The 27,214-nt window shown below is 44.6% G+C and overlaps 1 protein-coding gene across 5 annotated transcripts in view; it reads right to left on the bottom strand.

Annotated features, from left to right (window-relative positions):
- Positions 1–4,951: 4,951 nt before the first annotated feature.
- Positions 4,952–27,214, bottom strand: part of WWP1 (WW domain containing E3 ubiquitin protein ligase 1) — a 156,940-nt gene continuing 134,677 nt past the window's right edge. For 3 of the 5 annotated variants that reach the window (XM_039521644.1, XM_039521645.1, XM_039521641.1), the window contains 4 exons: positions 25,933–26,037; positions 9,403–9,499; positions 9,139–9,211; positions 4,953–6,882 (listed from right to left, as the gene is read on the bottom strand). In XM_039521644.1, the coding sequence (XP_039377578.1) occupies positions 6,783–6,882; positions 9,139–9,211; positions 9,403–9,499; positions 25,933–26,037 (375 nt within the window). In that variant the 3' untranslated portion in view covers positions 4,953–6,782. Of the gene's footprint in view, positions 6,883–9,138; positions 9,212–9,402; positions 9,500–25,932; positions 26,038–27,214 lie in introns of all 5 variants that reach the window. The other 2 variants (XM_039521642.1, XM_039521643.1) reach the window with 2 other exon arrangements.

Raw genomic sequence — 27,214 nt, 5'->3', positions numbered from 1 at the left:
AAGTGATTAAACAATTAATCGTGATTAATCGTGTTGTTAAATAATAATAGAATACCATTTATTTAAATATTTTTGGATGTTTATACAACACAATACAAAGTGGACAGTACTCACTTTATATTTATTTTTTATTACAAGTATTTACACTGTAATAAAACAAAATGAATACTATTTTTCAATTCACCTAATAAAGAGATTGCACTACAGTACTTGTATCATGAAAGTTGAACTTACAAATGTAGAATTATGAACAAAAAAACTGCATTAAAAATAAAACAATGTAAAATTTTAGAGTCTGCAAGTCCGCTCAGTCCTACTTCTTGTTCAGCCAATCACTCAGACAAACAAGTTTGTTTACATTTGCAGGAGATAATGCTGCCTGCTTCTTGTTTACAAGGTCACCTGGAAGTGAGATCAGGTGTTCTCATGGCACTGTTGTAGCTAGCATTGCAAGATATTTACATGTCAGATGCGCTAAAGATTCATATGTCCCTTCATGCTTCAATCACCATGCCAGGGGACATGCATCCATGATCACGAGTTCTGCTTGATAGCAATCCAAAGCAGTACGGAGTCAGATGCCATCAGCAGAAGGTTGATTTTCTTTTTTGGTGGTTTGGGTTGTCTAGTTTCCACACTGGAGTGTTGCTCTTTTAAGACTCCAGAAAGCATGCTCCACACCTTGTCCCTCTCAGATTTTGGAAGGCACTTCAGATTCTCCCCCAAGGAGTTCAGTCACAAATTGAACTAACCCTGGTTTTTTTGCCCTTTTTTTTTTTTTTTTTTAAACAAGCCGCATCAGCATGGAAGCATGTCCTCTGGAATGGTGGCTGAAGCATGAAGGGGCATATGCATGTTTAGCATATCTGCAGTGTAAATACCTTGCAATGCTGGCTACAAAAAGTGCGATGCAAATGCCTGTTCTTACTTTCTAGTGACATTGTAAATAAGAAGAGGGCAGCATTATCTCCTGTAAATGTACACAAACTTGTTTGTCTTAGCAATTGGCTGAACAAGAAGTAGGACTGAGTGGACTTGTAGGCTCTAAAGTTTTACTTTGTTTGTTTTGGAGTGCAGTTATGTAACAAAAAAAAATCTACATTTGTAAGCTGCACCGAGGCGATCATGATAACTTGGGCCTTGTCTCTCTTGATCTTTGACAGGACTCTGCTGACCAGCAACGTGTACATCAGACCCCCCGACCATGACAGGAAGAAAGCGTCTGAGAGAAAGCCCTTGCCCAGACTCTGCAGGGAACAGAACTGATGACATTTCCTGTTCTGTCTGGTGGCAAACAGGTCCACTTGGGGAGTTCCCCACCTCTGGAAGAGTGTTCAGGCTAACTCCGGATGGAGTGATCACTCGTGGTGAGAGAAAATGGACCTGCTGAGGCGATCTGCCAGCTTGTTCCTGATGCCAGGGAGGTGACATGTCTTCAGGTGACTCTCATGCTTGATGAAAAAATCCCACAATTGGAGAGCCTCTTGCCAGAGAGACGACGAGCGTGCTCCCCCTTGTCTGTTGATGTAGAACATTGAGGCTGAATTGTCCATCAACACACTCACCACCTTGCCTGACAGGTGTGGTAGGAAGACCCCGCAGGCCAAACACATTGCCTTGAAATCCTTGACGTTTATGTGCAACATCATCTCCTCCGGAGACCACATCCCTTGGGTCCATAGCTCGCCTAGATGCGCTCCACAGCCAATGTCCGAAGCATCCGATATCAGTTCCACTGAGTGGCGCAGGCTGTCAAATGGAACTCCTTCCAGGACAACCTTGGGGTCGGTCCACTATTTCAGGGAGGTAAGCATCACCAGTGGGACAGTAACAACTTTGTCCAGGTGATCTCTGGACTGGGAATAGGCCGTCACCAGCCCCTGCTGCAAGGGTCACATTCTGAGCCTTGTATAGCGGACGATGTATGCACATGCTGCCATGTGGCCCAGCAAACACAGACATACCCGAGCTGTAATTAGAGGAAATGCAGAGACCCCTGTGATGAGGTCCACCATCATCTGGAACCTCTCCTGTGGCAGGAAAGCTCTGGTGCAGGTGAAGTCAAGCACCACTGCAATGACCTCTATCCTTTGCACCGGAATTAAGGTTGACTTCTTTTCGCTCACCAACAGGCCCAGAGATCAGCATGTGACCTGTAGCACTGTGATGTCCCGTTGGACTTGAGACCTGGAGTGGCCTTTGACCAGCCAGTCGTTGAGATATGGGTATATTTGAATCCCTTGATGCCTGAGGTAAGCTGCTACTACTGACATGCACTTGGTAAACACCCTTGGTGCTGTTGCTAGGCTGATAGGGAAGACCGCTAACTCGTAGTGGCCCAATCCCACCATGAAACGCAGGAAGTGTCTGTGTCCTTGGAAGATCACTATAGGACAGTATGTGTCCTTCAAGTCGAAGGCAGCATACCAGTCTCACGGATCCAGGAAGGGGATGATGGAAGCCAGTGCTGATGTCCCCCGTGATAGAGAGTGGTGCTGTTGATACGGGGACCTATAGGAAAAGCCCCAAGGTGGGTTTACCCCTAGATCAAGGTTACGCTGTAGCTGGAGTGGGCGGCTACCGGTAGCACCAGGATATCCTGCACTGCCTGCAGGGCCTCAGGTGTCAATGGGACCTCTAACTGACAAAGGCCCTCGTCACTCTCTGGTGTGGCAGGCATGGGTTGGGGTGGACTGGACCGCTCAACCTGAGCTGGGACTCGACTCCTGCTAGGAGTTATCAAGCCGCCCTCCTTGGGCCTTAGCTCCCCTCCTGTCCTCTCCTTCCCCTTGTGGGATACAGGAAATCTTCCTCTCCCCGTTTTTATTTTGCTGCTTGGCAGGTGCTGGGGATCGATACCGGTCCATCAACGGCACCGGTGGGGCACTCCGCACTGATGCTGCAGTGCTCGGGGCAGAGTCGGACCTTTATTGCTCTAGTGCCGGAGTTACAGCCGACTCCATTAGGAGCACTTTGAAACAGAAGTCTCTCTCCTTAGTCCGAGGTTTGAAAGACTTGCAAATATGGCACTTGTCACTTATATACGACTTGCCAAGACACCTTAAACAATTATTATGCGGATTGCTGATGGGCACCGGTTTCTTGCAGCGATTGCAGGGCTTAAAGCTTGGGGACCAGAGCATGCCCCATCCCTAGGCTAAGTCATAGAATCATACAATATCAGGGGTGGAAGGGACCTCAGGAGGTCATCTAGTCCAACCCCCTGCTCAAAGCAGGACCAATCCCCAGACAGATTTTTACCCGTTCCCTAAATGGCCCCCTCAAGGATTGAAGTCACAACCCTGGGTTTAGCAGGCTAATGCTCAAACCACTGAGCTAGTCCCATTCGGGACCAACCAACTAAAACACTAACACACTAAGGGAAACTGTTAACTATGTACAACTTTTTACAAGAAAAGTTTGAAACGCTGAGCAAAATGAAAAAGGCTAGCAAAAATAGCAGACGTTCCAGCACCGTCACTGGCAGCAAGAAGGAACTGAGGGTCGGGGGAGTCGGCAATGCCCCTTCTACTGCAGCATATGCGTGCCACTCCAGAAGGTGCCAGGGCCGGTCCCCTACGGATACCACCAAGGGAAAAACTTCTGGCACCAGTGCATGTGGTGAGCACACACACCTAAATACAGAATAGACATGAACAAGCACTTGAAGTATTCCACATGTTGGTCATTTGGGGCCCAGGTGTGGGAGAGTCCTTGATCAGAATGCTGGAGGTTTCAGGGATGATGACCCCAATTCAATCAAAGCAGTCTAATACTATTCATGCACTCCCTCCTCCCTGACTACATACACACAAAATTCCTCCCATACACAAAGTTCCTCCCAGTTACTGCTGGTTGGGCCCTCCCAGCTGGTCATGGTCCTGCTGCCCAGATACTTCCTTCCTGCTCCGCTAGTCTCTTCCTCCCCCCACCAAGGAGCAGAGAGACCTGTGAGAGGAGGAGAGCTACCCAGGCACCAACAGGAGATTGCAGGTAGATAAGGAAAGGTAGAAGCAAAGTTGATAACATTTTCACAGGAAGAGAAAAAAGGGATTAGAAAGAGACCAGCAGCTAAGGACCAACCAGCTCCTGAGAAAGTGGTATTGGCTCCATTCTGTTTCCTTTCTCCTCTGCTTGAAATCTCTTGGCAGCTTATCTTCTTCCCTCACAGGCTCTTCCACTCCCTTCCTATTTCCCAATGAAAAAAAGGAGGAGGAGAAATTCATCTCCCTTCACCTACCCAATACAATGTGGTATGTACTGCATAATGCAGTACAGTTAAGAACTATAAGCAAAATGAAAGGTGCATGTGATATAGCTATTCTTTACAAGCTGCCTGCAGATTGTATTGCATCAGTGCTACTCGAGTTCCTGCTACTCTACTGATAAATGTTTTCCTATTATAAAGGATTTTTTAATTGCCATTGTTCTTGGAGAGGGTCAATATTTGTTTTATTTACTCCTTTTTTACTTTGTTCACTGTAATGATAATTTATCATGGAGCATATTAGGATGAGAGAAGGGAGGCCTTGATATCTTATCATCCCTCTTATGCGTAATCTTGGCTGAGGCTTGTTCTCTTGTCCCTTCATTACTTATCCTTTTCTTTGATGAAGATTGTTGTGGGGTTGGGAGATAACTACAGTCGTCAAAATAATGAACAAGGTACATTTTGTGATGTGCTGTCCTTGCTTTTTGATGTCTTCACTTAGATTCATTAGATTCAGAATTTGCAGTGGGTCACACAGTCATTCATTAGTGGAAATCAATAAGGTTCAACTTTTCTATACTTAACTCTTTTAGATGTCATTTAGGCAAATCACACATACTTAGTTCTCCAGCCTCTGAAATAATGTTTAGCTCCCTCCAATTTAATTGACATAAATTACTTATTATTTAGGTGAACTCAAACCTTTGATTTATTAATGTACCACATAATTCATGATAATAGTTCATGTTACTTTGTGTAGAGTGGCAGAGTAACTTAAGTGATGAAAGTCCTGGTGCATGTAGGAGTAGTAAATAATATATGATAGAAGTACATTGAGCCAATCAGATCACAGATTTTATCAAAGCCATTTACAAGTTAACAGCTCCCCAGTAAATTGTGCATTTTGAATAACAAAGCATAACACAATCCAATATATAGAAAAATAAAATTTTGGTAGAATTCAATTGCTATATTGATAACATACAAGAACAGATATAGCAATATTTTTCTGCATTTATGCTTTTAACAGTGCAATACGATAGATATGTTACAGAAATGTTTTAATCACATTCTAAGAAATCAGTTTTATGTGTGTACAAAATTTTGTATAAGTTAAATTTAATGGAATTTACAGTGAATATTGAAAGCATGGTACAAATGGTAATTTTTAAAATGTTCTTACTCTATAATAAGGAAGCACAGTTTGCTAAAAGTAGCATTTAATATAATTCACATCAATAAGATTCTATAATTTGTTACATCTTTGCAGTTCAGAAAATGCCCTCAATACTGAAAAAAAAAAGATTTTATATTCTTGTGCATTTAGAACAAAAAAACCCAAAACTTTGCCTATGAAAAAGAATGACAAGATCTAGGTATACTTATTTAATTCAGGTATACCTGAATTTTTATATGAACTTAAAGGGGATGAAAATATTTAATACTAATAGAAAATTATTAGTTTAATGTGTAAAGCTTATGCAACTGTCATTCCATTTGGGTTCTCTAGATCCATAACCAAAACTGAACATGAACATAAAAGCAGCAAAAATTCACATTACCTTTTATGTATTCTTAAATCTCAAATTACATTAGTTTACCTTGTGAAATTTTAAAATACACAGATGTAACAAAAAAATAAACAAAACAACAACAACAAAAACCTGTAAGACACCAGACCAAGAGAGAATGTGTTAGAGTTTCTCTTTTATTCTTTAAAGATTACTCAACATCCTCTTGGTAATAATCCAAGATATTATGTAAACAAATTTCAATGCTGCTCATGAATTAAAATATTCTGTTCAGTTCCTACAATAAGTCAGAATAGTGGCACCAATTGCTTTTAACATTAATCACATTCATCTTACTGTACATGACTCCTGTGCAAGTAACCAAGGCATCATTCATGACCTTGGCTACATCAATGTAGTAGTGAGGATATCAGCTATTGTAAGTATTTAAAAAAAACCTGACCTGACAGACTTTGGCATTCTGTCATCTCAAAAAGCCAGCAGCATTTTTCTACATACTTAGGATACATTTGGCCTAAGCTTTTAACACCTTTTAGAACAGCCATGCAATAAAACAATCTTGGAGATGTTGCATAAAGTGAGAAAACAGAGCAATTTGCACATTTTTCTGTATAATAAAGCCAAGATAAAGCAAATCCCCAGGTCCTTTAGAATGACTGCTATGTTTCATACACTTATAGCTCTATAAAACTAGAGCCCACTACAGGGGGAGCGGGGGAGGGAGAGAGAGCGTGTGTCTGTGTATATATATTTTTATATATATATATATTTAATATATTTTTAAATAAAGTCATTTGGCTGCTTTCAGAATTTATGGTTTGTTTGTTTTTTCCAGGTCAGTCTTTTGAAGGGGCAATAAATAAACTAGACACAGCTGAACTGTTTTGCATATCTCTGTGGAAGAACGGAGAACATTTATACTTTAGAGTTCCAGAAACATAACTGTACAGAACAAACAGCTTATATACAACTAAGTGTGCAATTTTAGTTGGCTGGGCATTTTAATAATGCAATATATCCTCTTTGACAAGAAGCCACTTCTACTCTTGACCAAATCCCTCTGTTTCTTCAATTGCGAAGAGCAGCTTCTCTTTCAGCTGTTCATAGCTTTTATATGGAGGCAGATCCAAACGATTGAAACTGAACAAAACAGAAGAGGGGATGGGGGAAGAGGAGGAAAAAGAAAAGGTTTATAAATTTGTCTAAATCCCATTTAGACTATTGTGTGTAATTACACTTTTGCTTTTAAGAATATTGCAAAACTAAACAGTTACAGACAGAAGTTTTACATACTCTGATCTATGGGTCAGAACACGGGAATGGGAATCAGGAGTTTGGCTCTCACTGACTGTGTAATATTGGGCAAGTCACTTACACACTCTGCTTTACTAGGGATTATTCATTTTTAAGTGCTTTTGGATACTTGATGAAAACCCCCTACAGATGCAATGATTATATTTCCCCCAAAATTATCTTGACCTTCATAAAGTGTATGTGGTTCAAGTGCATACAACTCCAGTTTGGTTAATGAAAGTTTCTTTGAGTATATTCAGAGCACAGTATACACTCATGTGAACCATTCTTCCTGAAAGGGGTGATTTATTTAGTCACAGGAGGGTTCTTTGAAAGCTAAACTATACACATTGCTTTATTGTAGAATTAAAAATATCTAGAAGCTGCTTTTATTCAATCGTTTTGCCATGTCTGAAGTTAAACTGTTAGCTAATCCTCATGTCACTCTAATTTTCTTTCAATGGAGAAACTATAATCTGATCAAATGCTTCCAATTTCATATAGCATAACATATAGAAAAGCTCATGAGAAAATATGTGTAATTACAGCCATATGCCCATTTCTATTGTACAGTAGAAATTTACATAACTCTTGTGCAGACTATGTGAAGGATTCTCACACTTTTTGGTTAGAGAAGGTTCACTAAAAAATGGATAAGAGAATGATTTTAAGATAATCAAGTCTGAACAGTAAAATGGATGAGTCTAAGGCTTAGTCTACACTGAAAATTCCAAGTGCCATAGCTATGCCAACCTAGCCTCTGGTGTAGATGCAGCTAAATCAACAGGAGAATTCTTCTGCTTGCCTAGCTACCATTGCTCAGGAAGGTGATGTTCCTACAGTAACTGATAAAGCCCTTCTTTTGCTGTAGGTTGCATCTACACTATAGGGTTATGATGGCATAGTTAAAGCACTGTGATAATACCCCATTGTCTTCATAATGTAGACATGGCCTTACTCTTCCAGCCTTCCTTGAACCTTTAGAGAAGAAAAAGGGAACACTATAGAGGGACTCTAATAGATCCATTTAAAACATCTGTTATGAAAAGCTGATGTCTTCTTCATTTGATAGATCTGTTAATAATTCTGGCATGAGTGAGAAAGCCCCATATTTTCCTCCTCTATTCCATGTAGTTGCACCCGGAAACATTTCTTCTCCTGAAATTCTCACCTCTGACCATTAGAAACTGTTGCTGGCAATGCTAAGACTGCTTCTTCTGCTATACTACAGGGACCCTGTTGGATACCACAAGCAGGGAGGAAACATCTTCAAATTCCGCAAAGACCCATTCAAAGAAATAACACCACACAGGGAAAAATAATAGGATGGGGGAGCCTTGCAACAAATGACAGAAAAAGCTGTATATGCTCCCACCAAGATGCCAGAAGAAGAAACAGTCTTACTGGCTGCCCACAGTCACTCTCTCCACCACAGAAGTATAACAGGTACAGGGAGCCTGGGTCCCCATGGGGTAGGGTAGTGGAGACTGAAGAGAGCCATTTGGATAGGCATTCAGATTCTAGGATGCTATCTGAAGTTCTGAATGTTTGTGGGGGTTCCAATCACTTTATAAGGGTCTTGGTGGCATTTTGCACACATATTTTTAAAAAGTCACACTGTGATGAAATATCACATGACAATTGACTCCAATGCTAACTTAGCTGTGTAGCAGAAACAATGACTTGCTCTTTGAAGCAAAAATTGTGTGTGTGTGTGTGTGTGTATGTGTGACAGAGAGAGAGAGTGTGTGTGTATATGTAAAATAAGGGGTTTTATCTTACAACTCTAAAGTATCTGAAACTATTCAAAATAAAAACAATATAAATACAAATAGAATACAAAACTGAAATTAAAAACAAGGGAAAATAGAGACATTTTCAGTAGTGGGAAAATCACTAGCCCAGCCATTCTAAATCAAGCAATAGATGGTAGTCAGGGACAAAAATTGTAGGTTGGGGCAAGTAACCCAAATTAGCTTACAATTGAATCAACTGTTACTGTATTCCATAGGTGCAAGACAGATGGTCTTAAACTACATTCATGAAGAAGAACAGATACAAAGTTAGCTTACATTTATTCACTGTTTCACTATTAAAACTTACCAAGTATGACTTCTCGGTAACCAGGTTTCCTTGCCAACTTTTTCAATGCAGAATTTCTGAGGACCGTTACTTCCTGAATCAAGAAAACATATGAGATTAAATTAAATGTTGTTTTTAAACCAGTAATAATGTAGCATATTTATTAATGTATGCTAATGCTAGATGAAATGTAGGATTAAGAAATGAGCAAAAGATTTCCACTTGTTCAGAATAAACATAATACCTATAGATTGCAATAGCATACTTCAGGGGCATTATACTTACCCATGAGCTCAGCAAAACCTCCCAGTGGTAATCGACAAGTACCAGTGACAAACTGCAGCAGTCGCATGCGAACCTCATTGTCTGTGTCTTTTACAAACTAGGAAACAGAAATTCAGAATTACTTTAAAACAAAATTGAATATTACTATGCTAATATGGCTAGAGAAAAATCATACAAAACATGTCGGAACAAGATACGTGGAAAGCTGCGATTCCATAACAAACCTGAAGAGAATAACATACAGTGAATTATATACAATCTTGCACAGTGATATGGTGGCAAACACAAAGGCACTGATTCTGGATTGCAGGCCCAAAGGTATCACATCACTACTATGCACTGAAGGCTGGCAACACCTGTGAGTAGACAGGCTAATACATTAGATCAATGTATACCACGTTTTAAAAAAATCTCAAAGGACAGGTTATTTATCATGTACAGTAACTGGACTCTTAGAGATGTTTGTCCCTGTGGGTGCTCCACTTCAGGTGCCTATATGCCCTGTGCACCTTTGATCGGGGGCTTTCGGTAGCAGTGCCTGTTTGATCCGCTTATATGCCCTAGCTATCCTGATGCCCTGCATATAGCACAGTGTTGGGCAAACCACCATCAACAGTTCCTTCTCTATCACCAAGTCAAGACTCCAAAATGGAAGGGAAGAAAGGTAGGCAGTGTAACACTAAAGGGACAAACATCTTGAAGAATTCCAGTTACTGTACACAATAAGTAACCTCTCTTACTTCAAAGTCTGATCTAAAACGGTTTGCAGAACTGCAGTCCCACCAAGGCAGTGTCTGTCCTAGAGATGTGTACACTAAGGCACAGTGTTTTGAGAAGGTGTGAACCGAAGCCCATGTGGCAGCTTTGCATATTTCCATAATAGGAAGGGGGGATTGGTCATTGAAGTGCCTAGCTCAACAATTCACCTAGCAGAGGTGATAGCCACTAAAACGCAGTCTTCATAGACAAGTAGAAGGGAACACTTTGCTAGTGGCTCAAAGGGAGGCTTCATCAGAAAGTTGAGGACCAAATAAGATGGATACTCACCTTTGTAACTGTTGTTCTTCGAGATGTGTTGCTCATATCCATTCCAATTAGGTGTGCGCGCGCTGCGTGCACGTTCGTCGGAAGATTTTTACCCTAGCAACACTCGGTGGATCGGCTGGGTCGCCCCCTGGAGTGATGCCATTATGGCGCCGGATATATACCCCTGCCAACCCAACGGCCCCTCAGTTACTTCTTGCCGGCTACTCCGACAGAGGGGAAAGAGGACGGGTTTGGAATGGATATGAGCAACACATTTCGAAGAACAACAGTTACAAAGGTGAGTAACTGTCTTTTCTTCTTCGAGTGCTAGCTCATATCGATTCCAATTAGGTGATTCCCAAGCCTTACCTAGGCGGTGGGGTCGGAGTGAGATGTTGCAGAATGCAAAACTGCTGAGCCAAATGCTGCATCATCTCTGGACTGTTGAACCAATGCCTAATGTGAGGCAAAGGTCTGAATCGATGACCAGGTAGCTGCCCGACATATTTCCTGGATGGGAACATGGGCCAAGAAGGCGGCAGATGAAGCTTGAGCCCGAGTAGAATGGGCGGTGAGGTGGCTAGCCGGAACGTGAGCCAAATCATAGCATGTGCGGATGCAGGATGCTACCCAAGATGAAATTCGCTGGGATGAGACCAGTAGGCCTTTCATCTGGTCTGCCACAGCTACAAAGAGCTGAGGCGACCTTCGGAAGGGTTTTGTTCTCTCGATATAAAAGGCGAGAGCCCTGCGAACGTCTAGGGTGTGCAGCTGTTGTTCCCGACGCGATGGGTGTGGCTTCGGGAAAAAGACTGGAAGGAAGATGTCTTGATTGACATGAAAGGCGGACACCACCGTAGGGAGGAAGGAGGGGTGTGGTTGCAGCTGTACCTTGTCCTTATGGAACACCGTATACGGGGGGGGGGGTCTGCTGTCAGGGCCCGAAGCTCAGATACTCGCTTTGCCGAAGTAATAGCGACGAGGAAGGCTGTCTTCCAGGAAAGGTACAGCAGCGAGCAGGTGGCTAGTGGTTCGAAAGGAGCACCCATAAGCTTGGCTAGCACCAGGTTGAGGTCCCAGGTAGAGGTCGGGCGTCTAACTTGTGGGTACAAACGTTCCAATCCCTTGAGGAACCTTGAAACTATGGGGTGAGAGAAGACTGATCAGCCATTTTCCCCTGGGTGGAAGGCGGAGATGGCTGCCAGATGCACCTTTATGGAAGAGACCGCTAGGCTTTGTTCTTTCAGGGACCAGAGGTAGTCCAGGATAGTAGGAACTGACACCTGCCTGGGGACTGAGTTACGTTGAGCGCACCAGCAGAAGAAACGCTTCCACTTGGCCAGATATGTCATCCTAGTGGAAGGCTTCCTATTGCCCAAGAGCATCTGTTGGACCGAGGCAGAGCAACGCAACTCAGACTGGCTCAACCACGCAACAACCATGCTGTGAGGTAAAGAGACTGCAGGTCCGGATGGTGAAGTCTGCCGAAGTCCTGTGTTATGAGATCCAGCCAGAGTGGCAGGGGGATCGGGTCCGCCACTAAGAGGTTGAACAACATGGTGTACCAGTGCTGCCTCGGCCACGCTGGAGCAATCAGGATCAGGTGGGCGCTGTCCCTGCGAAGCTTGAGTAGGACTCTGTGGAGCAGCGGGAACGGTGGAAAGGCGTAGAGTAGGTGCTTCTTCCACGGGATGAGGAAAGTGTCTGATAGGGAGCCAGGGGAGCATCCCTGGAAGGAGCAGAACACCTGGCATTTCCTGTTCTCTCGGGAGGCAAAGAGGTCTATGTGGGGAAACCCCCACTTCCAGAAAACAGAATGGATGACATCCGGACAAATCGACCACTTGTGAGACAGGAAGGATCTGCTGAGGCGATCCGCCAGAGTGTTCTGGACTCCTGGGAGAAAGGACTCTACCAAATCGATCAAGTGGGCTATGCAGAAGTCCCAGAGGTGGAAGGCTTCTTGACAAAGGAGGGAGGAGTGTGCTCCATCCTGCTTGTTTATGTAAAACATGGCCGTTGTGTTGTCCGCGAACACTGATACACAACGGCCTTGGAGATGCTCTTGAAACACCTCGCATGCTAGACGGACCGCCCTCAGCTCCCGCACATTGATGTGTAAGGCTAGCTCTTGAGTTGACCAGAGGCCTTGAGTGCGGAGGCCCTCGAGGCGAGCACCCCAACCCAGAGATGACGCGTCCATGGTTAGGGCCATCGAGGGTTGCAGTGGGTGGAATGGCATCCCTGCACAGACTAGAGTGGGGGTTAGCCACCAGGTTAGGGAGCCCAGAACCTTCTGGGGAATAGTGAGCACCGAGTCCAGGCTGTCCCTGCGTGGCCGGTATACTGAAGCAAGCCAGGTTTGAAAGGGACAGAAGAGTAGCCTGGCGTGTTTGGTCACGAAGGTGCAGGAGGCCACGTGACCTACTAGGCTGAGGTAGTTGCGCACCGATGTTGTCGGGAAGGTTTGAAGTCCTTGAATAATCGTAGCCATTGCTTGAAAACGCGACTGCGGGAGGCAAGCTCTGGCCAGATTGGAGTCCAGAACCGCTCCGATGAAGTCTATTCTCTGCGAGGGTGTCAGAGTAGAGTTCTCTGTGTTGATCATCAGGCCTAGGCTCCTGAAGAGGTCTTGGACGATGCACAGGTGACGTGACACTTGTAACTGGGAGGTCCCTCCAATGAGCCAATCGTCGAGGTATGGGTAGACGTGTACCCGACGACGTCGGAGGGAGGCATGCATTTCGTGAACACTCGTGGGGCCACAGAAAGGCCAAACGGAAGTATAGTGAACTGAAAGTGTTGATGGTTGACCACAAAACGGAGGTACCGTCTGTGTGGTGGGTAAATTGCGATGTGGAAATATGCATCCTTCATATCGAGGGTGGGCATACCAGTCTCCTGGATCCAGGGACGGGATAATGGTCCCCAGGGTTACCATGCGGAACTTTAACTTTATCATGAATTTGTTGAGTTCTCGCAGGTCTAGGATCGGTCATAGACCTCCCTTTGCCTTGGGGATTAGGAAGTAGCGGGAATAAAACCCCTTGCCCCTCATGTCTTTTGGTGCCTCCTCTACAGCTCCCATGGCTAGGAGCGACTGGACCTCTTGTAAGAGGAATTGCTTGTGAGAAGGGTCCCTGAAGAGGGACGGGGAGGGAGAGTGGGAAGGTGGGGTTGAAACAAACTGGAGGTGGTATCCCAATTCCACCATGCGCAGGACCCAGCGATCAGAAGTTAGCTGGGACCAGGAAGGGAGGAAATGGGAGAGCCGGTTGAAAAATGGAGGAAAAGGATCCAGGAAAATAACTGGTGGGCCGTCCTTGGGCGTCTCATCAAAAGTTCTGCTTGGGCCCCGCTGGTGGTTTGGGGGGGAGGGGCCTGATTTTGACCCCCTTGAGGGCCAGACTGCCTCCGACGATTCCCTCTACCACGCCTTCTGCTAAAGTCCTGACACAGCCTAGGCGGGGCGTAAGGGCGGTGTGGCTGGGGCTGGAAGGTCCTGCGTTGGCTCACTGGCGTGTGCATACCCAGCAAGCTCATTGTGACGCGATTGTCCTTCAGACTTTGCAATCTGGGGTCAGTCTTGTCTGAGAAAAGGCCCTGGCCTTCGAAGGGCAAGTCCTGAATAGTTTGTTGTAATTCAGGAGGAAGGCCTGATACCTGGAGCCAGGAGATACGCCTCATTGTCACTCCTGACGCTAGAGTTCTGGCTGCAGAGTCCGCTGCATCCAGAGAGGCTTGGAGGGAGGTTCTTGCCACCTTTTTACCCTCCTTAAGTAAGGCTGTAAATTCTTGACGGTACTCCTGGGGAAGAAGCTCCGTAAACTTCCCCAAGGACGTCCACATGTTAAAGTTATACCTACTTAGGAGGGCTTGTTGGTTTGCCACCCTAAGTTGAAGGCCCCTGGCCGAGTATATTTTGTGGCCTAGGAGGTCCATGCACCTAGCCTCCATTGACTTAGGAGCAGGGGCTTGCAGGCCATGACGCTCCCTTTCGTTCACCGATTGCACTACTAGAGAGCAAGGAGGTGGGTGACTGTAGAGATATTCATACCCCTTTGAGGGGACCATGTGTTTTCTCTCTACTCCCCTGGCTGTGGGGGGGAATTGAGGCTGGGGGTTGCCAAATGGTGTCCACATTTGCCTGTATGGTGCGGATAAACAGGAGAGCCTGTTTATCCGTTTAGTAGGTGCGTCAGCCAAAAGGATGTCCACTACAGGGTCCTCTATTTCAGGGACCTCCTTCACGTGTAAGTTCATATTCTGAGCCACTCATCTCAAGAGGTCTTGATGGGCCCTTAGATCAATTGGCAGAGGGCCTGAGGAGGATGTTCCCGCCACCGCCTCGTCTGGCGAGGAGGAAGAGGAGAGGCCAGGGACCAGAGGGTCCTGTGGGGGCTCCTGTTCTTGAGAAGCGTCATTTGCATCAGGTGGGACCTGGGTATCTGCAGGTGGTATCGGAGCCTCATCCATGCCCATGGGGGGGTGGGGGTGGCTTACTGTCGCCTCTGGCGCCCGGTGTTCTGACGGGGCCAATTGTGGAACCACTGAAGGAGCACCTTGTGCTTGGTGGTATGTCCATGGTGTCCAGAAGGACCAGTGATGGGGTCCTTGCTTGTGGCTCTGGCTCTTGGGAAATATATGGCTGGGGACATCCGAGTCACGCTCCTGTGGATAGGAAGCACTACCAGCCTGTGATGACACCGATGTGACGGTACCGGAGAGTGGTACCGGGAGCTATAACGGTACCGCGAGCGAGACCGGGACCTGCGCCCGTAGCGGTGCCGGGAGGTCGACTGGGATCTCGAGTCCTTTCGTCTGGAGCGACTGTGAGATGTACAGTGCCGAGAGCGGTGCCGTGAGTCGGATCGGTACTGGGAGTATCTGGCCGGCAACCGAGAGGCCGAATGCTGCCGCGAGTGCGACCGGTACCGGAACTGCGAGCGGCGCCAGGAGCGTGATTGGTGTGATCGAGAGCGTCAGTGAGACCGTGATCTTGAACAACATCTCTCTGTTGGTCCGATGGAGGGTGGCCTTACCAGGGTTGGTTTCCCGATGGATTGGATGACCCGCACCGGCGGTGCCGGGGGTTGAGGCCGTGCAGACTCTATCATAGCTATGAGCTCCCTTGCCGTGGAGAAGGTCTCCAGTGTAGAAGGGAGAGCAAGCTCAACCACAGCATGAGCTGGGGAGCTGCCAGGCACCGGACTCAACGGCCCTTGTGGGACCGGAATCAACGGTGCCGCGCTTGGCGGTGCCACAGTCGGTGGTGCCGCGGCAGATGACGGTGCCAGGCAATCTGTCTTTGATGAGTGCTTCTTCTGTTGAGCTGAAGCAGCTGGACCTGTATGTTGCTTCCTGGGTCCTGGGGACAGGGAGCGGCGCCGAGCAGATGTCGGTGCCGGTAAGGGTCGGTGCCGGGGCTCCTTCTCAGTACCGGAGCGGTCCGGGACCGAAGGGGCGCTCCTTACAGATGCAGCCTGTTGAGCGCTCGGTACCGACAGTGCAGGACTAAGTGCCGACTCCATGAGGAGCTGTTTCAATCGAAAGTCCCGCTCCTTCTTCGTCCTTGGTTTAAATGCGGCACTTATCGGGAAGGTGGGATTCCCCTAGGCACTTGAGGCAGGAGTTATGGGGGTCCCCTATTGGCATCGGCTTTTGGCACGCCGAGCACAGTTTGACTTGAGCATGAGCCCGCACCAGGGTGGAGGAAAGGGGCTAATCCCCGATCCCCCCTTAAACTATATACACAACAACTAATACTAACTATAACTATAAGAATTCGAACTATAAACACAATTAGCAGCAAAGAACTACGAGTAAGCTAGGGACGTGGAGATCAGCAAAGCCGCGCTCCACAGTTCCAACGACCGTCACGGGCGGTAAGAAGGAACTGAGGGGCTGTTGGGTCGGCAGGGGTATATATCCGGCGCCATAACGGCGCCACTCCAGGGGGCGACCCAGCCAACCCACTGAGTGTTGCTAGGGTAAAAATCTTCCGACGAACGTGCACGTGGCGCACACACACCTAATTGGAATCGATATGAGCAAACACCCGAAGAAGAATAAAGTCCCACACAGGAGTGGGTTTTCTGACATGGAAAAAGTTAGCTAATCCTTTGATGAATCTGGAAGTGGTGGGGTGAGCAAATACTTAAACCCTTCAGCAGGGGAATGGAAATCTGTGATAGCTGCGAAATGAACACCTATGGAACTCAGAGAGAGACCGGCATTCTTTAAACCCAACAGAGAATCTAAAACATCCAAAAGGGAAGAATTGACAGGACAGTGCTGTTGGATATACCAATGGTGGAATCTCTTCCATTTCTATGGGTAGATTTTTGTAATTGATGCTTTTCTACTATTCAGCAAAACCTCTTGTGAGCCTCTCACACAGGAGACCTCTACCGCAGAGAGGCATCTAGAAAACAAGGCTTGATCTGCAGTGTGAAGCTCAGATGAAGAATGTATCCTGAATTTTGAGTTAGTGGATCAGGAATAGTTGGCAGCTGCAGGAAAGATGGCAGGAAAATCAGCAAGGGAAACCAAATTTGCATTGGCCCAAGTCAGTGCAATTAGGATGACCATGGCTCTATTCTGCTGGATTTTGTTTAGGACTCTGAGACACAGCAGTGTCAGAAGATAGGAGTAGAGGACATGAGTAAGGCTATGTTTCAGTCACGAGTATTTTTAGTAGAAGTCCTGGACAGTAAACAAAAATTCATGGCCTGAGACCTGTCCATAATTTGTATTATATACCCCTGACTAAATCTTGGGGGGAGGGATAGCTCAGCGGTTTGAGCATTGGCCTGCTAAACCCAGGGTTAGTGAGTTCAATCCTTGAGGGGGCCATTTGGGGAACTGGGGTAAAAAACTGGGGATTGGTCCTGCTTTGCGCAGGGGGTTGGACTAGATGACCTCCTGAGGTCCCTTCCAACCCTAATATTCTATGATTCTAGGAAGGGAGCAGCCCGGGGATGTTGCGGGTGCTCAGGAGGGGAGGGCAAGACTGGCAGGCTCCTTACTTGGCTCTACGTCTCCCTGGAAGCAGCAACGTTCCCCTCCCTCAGCTCCTAGGCAGAGGCGCAGCCAGGCAGCTCTGCACACTGCCTCTGTCCTGAGCACTGGCTCCACAGCTCCCACTGGGAACTGCAGCCAATGGGAGATGTAGGGGCAGTGCCTGCAGGCAAAGAAGTCCCAGAAAGTCAGATGACTTCTGTGACCTCCCTGAAAAAATCGCAGCCTTAGACATGAGGAAAGAATCTGCCTGGGACTGATGGCCTAGACATCCTCCTGAGCAGAACTTTCAACTTTTTCCGTTGATGGTGGTAGCAAACAGATCTATTTCTGGAAAACCTAATGTGAGGAATGTATACTTGAGAATCAGGTTGTTGATTTTCTACTTGTGGTCCTGGCAGAAGTATCTGCTCGAACTATTGGCTATGGTGTTCTACAGACTTGTTAAACATGAGGCAAAATGAAAATCTGATGAGCTATGCACCAATTCCATAGTTATATTGCTTCTTCCCAAAGGGTGGCTCTTGGTTCTCCTTGATGGATACATATTGTACATGTTGACTCTGTCATGATTTGACAGATTGACTCTTGACCATAGGAAGGAAACAGCTGCAGGCAACTCTGACTGGCCTGAGTTCCAGGAGGTTGATATGGAGAATGGACTCTTGGCAGTCCATTTGCCTCATATGGTATGCATTCAAAAGCCTTGTCTCCACTTGTGACAGAATGTAGGGTACATGTAGCTACATGGAGCACTGAAAAGCAGTGTGTATCTACATGTGGCAATGAAAGGAAACTTTCCCTCCTTCCTTCCCATTGCCAGAGGCTTTCCTTACTGCCTCCTTCCTTCCAAGGCCTTTCCCCGCTGCCAGAGTCTTTCACTGTGGCAGGGAAAGACTCAGGCAGTGGGACAGTATGCTGCTAAAAACAATAGTGTAATGTGGCAGACACTGCTTGGCCATGTAGAGAGCTGTGCATGGTATATACCTTAAGATTCTGGTGTGTCTGTACTTTGTCTAGGCAGTGCTTCACCATCTACACTGCTATTTATACCTGTGCTAGCTGGTCATGCAGCGTCTGTACTCTACACGTTGCCGTAAGTGTACATATAGCCAAAGACAAGTTCCCCACCATACAAGAGATGCATCGGATACGATGGTGGCAATGAGGGGATGTGGAATGAAGAGGAATTAAACACAGACCTTGCTTGGATCTTTCCACCTATTAAACAACTCTAGAATCTGGCAACAGATCAACACTAATTTGTTCTGTTTGTTGGGGAGTGTAAACAGTTCTCAACCATCCCTGGATGCAATGTAAGTGCATACTGGAATGAAGCGTGTCAAAAGTGCAGGCTGCCACATGACTTAGGAGCTGTAAAACAGTTCTGGCTATTTGTGGGCTCATTTGGACCTGTGAGTTCAGATTCACTAGTGTCATAAATCTGTGTAGCAGAAGGAAAGCTGTGGATGATGTGGCATCTAAGGTGGTTCCTATAAACTTTATTTGCTGAAATGGTGTCAAAGAGAGCTTCTCTTTGTTGAAGTTCTAACTTGTCAAATAGGGTCATAGCTTTCTTCACTGCGGAAAGAACTTAGCTGTGTGAGCAAACCTTGAGGACCAATTATTGAGATAGGGGAAGAAGATTATACCTAACCATTGTAGTTGAGTAGCTACCACTGCCAGAACTTTCATAAAGACTCTGGGGGCAGTAGAGAGTCCAAAAGGGGAGCATTTGATATTGAAAATGTTCCTGGCTGACCGCAAAGTGCAGAAACCTCTTGTGAAATGGATAGATTGTGATATGAAAATAGGCATCCTGAAGGTCAACGCAAACATGTCCCCAAGATTTAGAGATGGTATTATATCTGCAATTGTCACTATCCTGAACTTTTGTGTTTTTATGAATATGTTTAATGGCCTGAGACCTAAAATGGGTCTCTATCTGCCCTTCTTTTTTGGGAACCAGAAAGTATTTGGAATAGAACCCCTTCCCTTGGTGCTGGGCAGGTACTTGTTTTATGGCTCCTATGTGAAGAAGGGATAGGACTTCCTGTCTCAGACTGACAATGTTTGTGAGATGGGACCCTGAAAAGGGACAGGGGAATGGAGGTGATGTGGATAGAATAGCCCCATGTTAAGACTTCCAAATCCCATCTGTCTGAAGAAATCTGTTCACATGAGGATCGGAAATGGGAGAGATGATCCCCAAACGGTGGGAGAGAGTGAGCAAAATAATACAGCTTTAGGTCATGATAGCGGCAGAGTTCCTGACCCTCAACCAAAAATAAAAATGGATGCCCACTTGACGAGGAAAGCTGAGTAGTGGTCATTTTGGTAGTGGATGGTTCTCTCTTCTGGAATCTACATGTCAATTTAGGTGGTTCTGAAGGCATGTGATACACAGGGAATTGGGCTGAAAGGGATATCTACACTGTCTTTGACCTGCTGAAAAAACGGTTACTCAACTTCTCGTAACAGTTGTTCTTTGAGATGTGTTGTTCATGTCCATTCCAATCAAGTGCATGCATGTGTGCACGACAGCCAGAAAACTTTTCTCCTAGCAGCATCTGTTGGGTTGGACTGGGCGCCTCCTCGAGTCATGCCTTCATGGCGCTCAATATAGAGCTCTACCAACCAACCACCCCCTCAGTTCCTCTTTGCCGGCTACTCCAACAGAGAGGTAGGACGGTGGGTATTGGACTGGACGTGAACAACATATTTAGAAGAACAACAGTTACGAGAAGGTGAGTAACCGTTTTTCCTTCTTCAAGTGCTGGTTGATGTGAAACTGGGAAACAAGTTTCAGGAGGAAAGCCGGGTGAGGCCTAAGCTAGACCTTGCCCATATGGAACACAGTGTAAGGGGGCTCTGAAGTCAGGGTCTTGAGCTCAGACACCCTCCTGGCTGAGGTTATCTCTACCAGAAATGGCTACCTTGCATGAGAGATCGAGCATATATCTCATGCTAAATATCTCATCAAATTGCACATTTTGAACTTTGTCATGAACAGCTATTGCAGATGGAGAACATCTATTACATCTTTATTGACTTGAACAGTGAAGTGGCAATATTTGCAGATTAAATAAAATTATATAGGTCACTGAAGACCAATTATAGATGAGAAGAATTCTAGAGAGACAAAGGTAGGTAGACTTTGCAGCATGACAGCATATGAAACTCTATCATGATAAATGCAAAATAATGCATATTCGAACTACGTGTATATGTTGCTGGATTCTAAATTAACTAACTAGTCAGAAAAAAGTCATAGTTAATTGACAGCTCAGTGAAAATCTCTGATAAGTGCACAGTGGTGCTCAATAGAGCTCTGCACGGATAGAAAATTTATATCCGTGGAAATAAATTGGTATATGCGGAGCTGCAGGCTCTACCAGGAACTGCAGTGGCGAAAGCAACCCCAAGGAGCCAGCACCCCATGCCAGCAGTTCCTCCAGTGTGGCTGTACCGCCCCTAACCCCACCTCCAGCCCCGCCCATTAGGGCAAGCACCAGGCTTACTGGCAGCTGTCCCTGGTCACGCTAGTGCAGTGGGCAAGGCTGTGGGCGGTACATCTAACACTTTATTTCCCCATACTACCTTTTTAAAGAGAATCATTTATTAATTTAGTTAATTAGTAACAATAATTTATTTTCTTAAATTATTTCTATAGCTTTCTTCTGCTTGGATCCAAAAGGATACTGCTGTCCCACAGCTGCTAGGCAAAAGTATAGCGGGGCAATATGAAGCAAGACTCCAAGATTCATGGTGTTCCTTTATAAGTTTATATTTATAGTCTTATGCATGACTTAAGGAAGGGTGATTTTGGTGTCTGTCTGATCCCAATATTTCTGTCAACAAATTTCATTAATGTCCTGATGGACAGGAATAATGCCTTGTTCTTCCTTGGCTTTGAAGAGCCATGTCTTTGGAGACTTTCTTTTTGTTGTCAGAAGAGTCTGGTATTGAAGGGTGCTAGAGTGCTTAATACAAAACTGCCTAATCTGGAGCAGAAAGAGGAGCCCACTCTCAGAAAGGCATTCTCCACCTTAACATTGCTGAGAAGCCTCACTCTTCCTTCAAGGTTCCACTCTTTCTCAGAGTTTAAAAGTTCTAAGACTGGGAGGAGGGACAGCTCAATGGTTTGAGCACTGGCCTACTAAACCCAAGGTTGTAAGCTCAATCCTTGAGGGATCCAAAAAAAAAAAAAATAGTGGGGGGTTTGTCCTGCTTTGAGCAGGGGGCTGGACTAGATGACCTCTTGAGGTCCCTTCCAACCCTGATATTCTATGATTCTTAAAAGAGCTTGGGGATGAGGGCTCTTCTAGATCAGCTCCCTAGTGGTTTGATGAACTGCCCAAAATCTGTGTTGAGATCATAAAGAGAATGCATATGTTGGAGACGACCAGCAGTGAAAAATAATCATAGGAGTGTAGGACTGGAAGGGATCTCAGTAGTCCAGTCCCCTGCACTCAGCACTGGACTAATAACTAGACCTTGCCTGATAAGTGTTTGTCTAACCTGTTTTTACACAACCTCCCTAGACAATTTGTTCCAGCGCTTAACTACCCAAACAATTGGGAAATTTATCTTAATGTCTGACCTAAACCTCCCTTGCTTCAATTTAAGCCCATTGCTTCTTGTCCTATCCTTAGAGGTTAAGGAGAAGATTTTTTCACCCTCCTCCCTGTAATAACCTTTTACATACTTGAAAGCTTATGTCCTCCCTCAGTCTTCTCTTCTCCAGACTGAACAAATGTTTTCTAGATCTTTAATCATTTTTGTTCCTCCGCTCTGGACTTTCTCCAATTTGTCCACATCTTTCCTGAAATTTGGTGCCCAAAACTGGACACAGTACTCCAGGTACTCTTATCAAAGTCCAGGAGAGTGGAAGAATTATTTCTTGTGTCTTGCTTACAACACTCTTGCTGATGCATCCTAGAATGATATTCACTTTTTTTTGCAATAGAGTTACACTGTTGACTCATTTAACTTGCGATCCACTATAACCCTTTCCGCAATACTCTGTCCTACACAGTCATTTCCCATTTTGTGTGTGTGTAAATGATTGTTCTTTCCTAAGTGGAGTATTTTGCATTTGTCCTTATTGAATTTCATCCTATTTACTTCAGACCATTTCTCCAGTTTGTCCAGATCATTTTGAATTTTAACCCTATCTCAAAAAGCACTTTACAAAGATATTGAACAGAACCAGACCCAGGACTGATCCCTGCAGGACCCCAATCAATATAACCTTCCAGCTTAACTGTGAACCACTAATAACTACTCTCTGGGAATTATTTTCCAACCAGTTAGGCACCCACCTAGCTCCTTCTAGGCTATATTTCCCTAGTTTGTTTATGAGAAGGTCATGCGAGATAGTACCAAAAGCCTTATTAAAGTCAAGATATACCACATCTACTGCTTCCCCACATCCACAAGGTTTGTTACCATGTCAAAGAAAGCTATTAGGTTGGTTTGACAGTATTTGTTCCTGACAAATTGATGTTGATGGTAATTATTACTTTATTATCTTCTAGGTGTTTGCAAACCGATTGCTTGATTATATGCTCCATTTGCTTTCGGGGTACTGAAGTTAAGCTGACTGGTTTGTAATTCCTTGAGTTGTCCTTACTCCCCTTTTTTATAGGTTGGCACTATATTTTCCCTCTTCCAGTCCGGAATCTCTCTCCTCTTCCATGAGTTTTCAAAAATAATCATTCAAAGATAGGAAGAGTGTGTAATGCTAATGGGAGTTGTGGACAGTGTGGCAAGAAGCCAATGGTATTCCTCTTCACATGCTCAGGTGAGCAGCCTCTCTCACAAGAGTCCAGCTAGAGTCCAAAAAAGGGTTCCCCTGCATCCTTTACGTGCATGTGACTTGGGAGGTTGGACTCCACCCTCAGCACTGCTTCCTACATCAGCTGATCATCCTCCCTGGTGACACAGTGAGGACTGCAAATTTGATGGTTGCCTGCTCTCCCAACAGTGAAGATGATCCTGCTGCAGAGGGCATTATGCCTTCTTTGCAGCTAAGGCACAGTCTTCATCTCCTGGGTTCCTTTGCATGAGTTACCATTCTGAGCAAAGCCTGGGAGCTTCTGAGTCTAGCAAATGATCCCAGAGCCCCTTCTCTGATGGGTGAGAATGTAAAAAGCAGACACTAAGAATTTGAATTGTTAATGGGTGTACCTCCTGAGTCATGAGACCATGATCACAAGGCCATTAATTCCAAATTAGGAATGTGTTTTACATAATACTTTTATCATAACCTTTTACTTACAAACGTTCAATAAAATAAGGAGCTTACTATTTGGTTTTGTTTTTTCTTCATTCCCTATTCTTATATTTCACTTTTCTTCCTTTCCTTCTGTATTTTGATCTAGCCTTCCTTGTCTTAGTGTTATAACTCAATTTTTTATTTCTTTAGATTCCCCTCCCCATAACAATCATTTTTACTTCATCTTCACCCTCTTTTCCAGACATTTTTACTTTTCTAATCTTGCTTTTTATTTTTCTCCCCACCATCAACTTCCCCTTCAGAATTGCCTCTCCTTTTACCCCAACTTCTTATTTTTTCACTGACCGTTTTTTCCTCTTGTTAAACAGCTTTACCCCCATTCCTGAAATATAGCCCCCATACTCCCCTTTTCTAACACTAGCCTGTAAAGTCCAGGCCAACAGGTCTCTCCCCTCAGGGTCCAAAGACAGAAGATTCCTTACCTGTCTTGCCAAGGGAGAACTCAATACATCTTCCCCCATTCTTATTGGAGCTATGAAGGCTTCTACTATGAAAACACTGAACATGTGTAGTGCTGAAGGCCACATATTAACTAAACGTAGTTTATAGACCATCCCAAACTGGGCTACTTGTTAAAGTCTAAATCATAATGGTGAAAATTCTCCACTCTGCCTGCACGAAGCTCAACTGCAGTCAAGAGGTGGGTTGCAATGATGCACTTGCACCTACATAATCTTTACCCACCAATCTCTAACAAGTTAGATCTCCACAGGAGAAGCTTTCTCTGACACTACTGGCATATGGTCCCTTAGAATTGTCACAACAATGAAGAATCAGGTGTAGTGGAGTTTCAGTCCACCATGCCCCTTCTACCTCTCCCAGGTCCACAGAATGTCCCAACATGCTTCCTATCACCTATTATGACCAGAGAAGGAAAGATGGGGTACAGCTGGTGTAGAAGATGGTGGAAGCACTTCCACCACCTTTCCTCCCAATGGAAAGTTCCCCGGCAGAAGGAGAATTCTCTGCAGGCCATCTCTGGTCACTTTAAGGCTTACATGATACAAAGTGGCCTTAGCAGACTGGAGAATCCAAGCTAAGAAGCCTTTATGACTTAGGAGGGGGATAAAGTAAAAGTACTTTTTTTTTCTTGTGAGAGTCAGATGGCATAGGTATTACTTTAATCTTGACTTTCTTAGAGACATGTGCAACTGAAAGATATCAGTGCTCTGTAAATGTTGAAACACTATTCAGTTATTTCACCATTTGCTAGGAATCTTTCAATACTTAGTTTCTTGTAAATTCACAAATTTGTAGCAGATGAATCACCGGCCCTTGGATCACTCTAAATATTTCAAATCAGTCTTAAAGGATTGGGGATGTCTGACTTTTCCTGCTGGCTTAACATAACATTCTTAAGCAGATCACTAAGCCAACATGATATATAACACAGTAGAAAATATATTGGCTGAGACTGCTGTTTTTTAATCTTCTGGGTGAATTCTGGGTAAATTTTTGGAGAGTATAGGATATTTCTCTTTTCTTCACATTCTAAGACAGGCACAAACCTGAACCTAACTTTACAGCAGTCATCATTACAAATGTCAATATTTTTCAACAATTACCACAATCTAAAAAAACCAACACAGTTTATCTTATTCTTAACATAGGAAGTAACTGTCAGATACATTGGCCTGTTAAATGCAGACATTTAATGAAGACTACTGTTAACTAATCCTAAACATACAAGATCTTCAGTTTTTACTACAGTGTAACAATAAAACCTAAAAAGTAACATATAATACAGAAAATAAGAACAAACTATTAACCTCAAAAAGCTATGTGGATAATTCCCCAAACAATTTATAAAAGTAACTAGTAGTCCCTCTTTCAATACTGAGGGATGGTTGGGAGGGGGAGGAACTGAAAACTGGAAGCCTGGACACAGCTTATGTTCCTTCATCCCAGCCATAAAACTACTATCTAAAGTAGAGAATCAGATGAAATTATTAGAGGTTCAAAAAAAAAAAAAAACTCTCATGCACATACCAGACGTAAAATAGTCTAAAACTGAGATTAATACATTAGAATAGCATACCAAGAAAGTCTCTGACAATATTTATTCCTTTTCTAACAATAATAAAAAAGGCAAGAGTTTTGAACAGGGTTGAACAAGAATATAGCTGTTTCCATGGCTTTTATCTAAAAGAGAACAGGAAAATAAAATTTTATGAGCATCATACCTGCCAGAACCATACGATCTGCTTGCTAGTTCTTGTATAATGACGATAAACGGTGTTCCTTTGCCAATCTGCTAAATCAACCTCTTGCATGCCACAGAGCATAACCTGGAAAATAAACAACCATTTGACTACTGTTCCATCATATCATTATAGATGCACTGTACTAACTTTTAATGATTATGTACTCTAGATGAAAGACATCGGCACAATGAAGAAGAGACAAAAGGCTTGGTCTGAACACAGAACCAAGAACTCCTGCATTCTAATCCAATGCTTCTCTACCCTTTACTTACCTCATAGGGCACCATAAGGCTTTATTAATTCTTGTTTGTTAAGTGCTCTGAAGAGTACACTCACTGGGGGCTCAATCCTGTGAGCTGTTCAGCACATACTACTATCACTAAATTCAATGGAAGCCTATAGTGTTCAGGTATGTTAGCAACAAGAAGGTGGTCAGGGAAAGTGTGGGACTCTTACTGAATGGGGGAGCCAACCTAGTGACAGATGATGTGGAAAAAGCTCAAGTATTCAATACTTTTTTTGCCTCAGTCTTCACAGACAAGGTCAGCTCCCAGACTGCTGCACTGGACAGCACAGTATGGGGAGGAGATGAGCAGCACTCAGTGGTGAAATGACAGGTTAAGGACTATTTAGAAAAGCTGGACATGCACAAGTCCATGAGGCTGGATCTAATGCATCTGAGGGTGCTGAGGGAGTTGGATGATGTGATTGCAGAGCCATTGGCCATTATCTTTGAAAACATATGACAATTGGGGGAGGTCCTGGACGATGGGAAAAAGGCAAAATAGTGCCCATCTTTAAAAATGGGAAGAAGGAGAATCTGGGAAACTACAGATCAGTCAGCCTCACCTCAGTCCTTGGAAAAATCATGGAGCTGGTCCTCAAGGAATCTATATTGAAGTACTTGGGGGAGAGGAAGATGATCAGGAACAGTCAACATGGATTCACCAATGGCAAGTCATGCCTGACCAACCTGATTGCCTTCTAATAAGATAACTGGCTCTGTGAATATGGAGAAAGCGGTGGACGTGATATCTTGACTTTAACAAAGCTGTTGATACAGTCTCCCACCGTATTCTTGCCAGCAAGTTAAAAAAGTATGGATTGGCTGAATGGACTATAAGGGGGATAGAAAGCTGGCTAAAAGTGACAAAGAGTCCTTACAGACTAACAGACGTATTGGAGCATAAGCTTTCGTGGGTGAATACCCACTTCGTCAGACGCATGTGGTCCTGAAGTTTTTGTGCTGCAGAATGGCTAC

This window comes from Mauremys reevesii, linkage group 2 (assembly GCF_016161935.1).
Source record: "Mauremys reevesii isolate NIE-2019 linkage group 2, ASM1616193v1, whole genome shotgun sequence".
In the NCBI taxonomy this organism is placed as follows: domain Eukaryota; kingdom Metazoa; phylum Chordata; order Testudines; family Geoemydidae; genus Mauremys; species Mauremys reevesii.
Note: the sequence above shows the minus strand (reverse complement) of the source record. Positions and strands in the feature narration are given on the sequence as shown.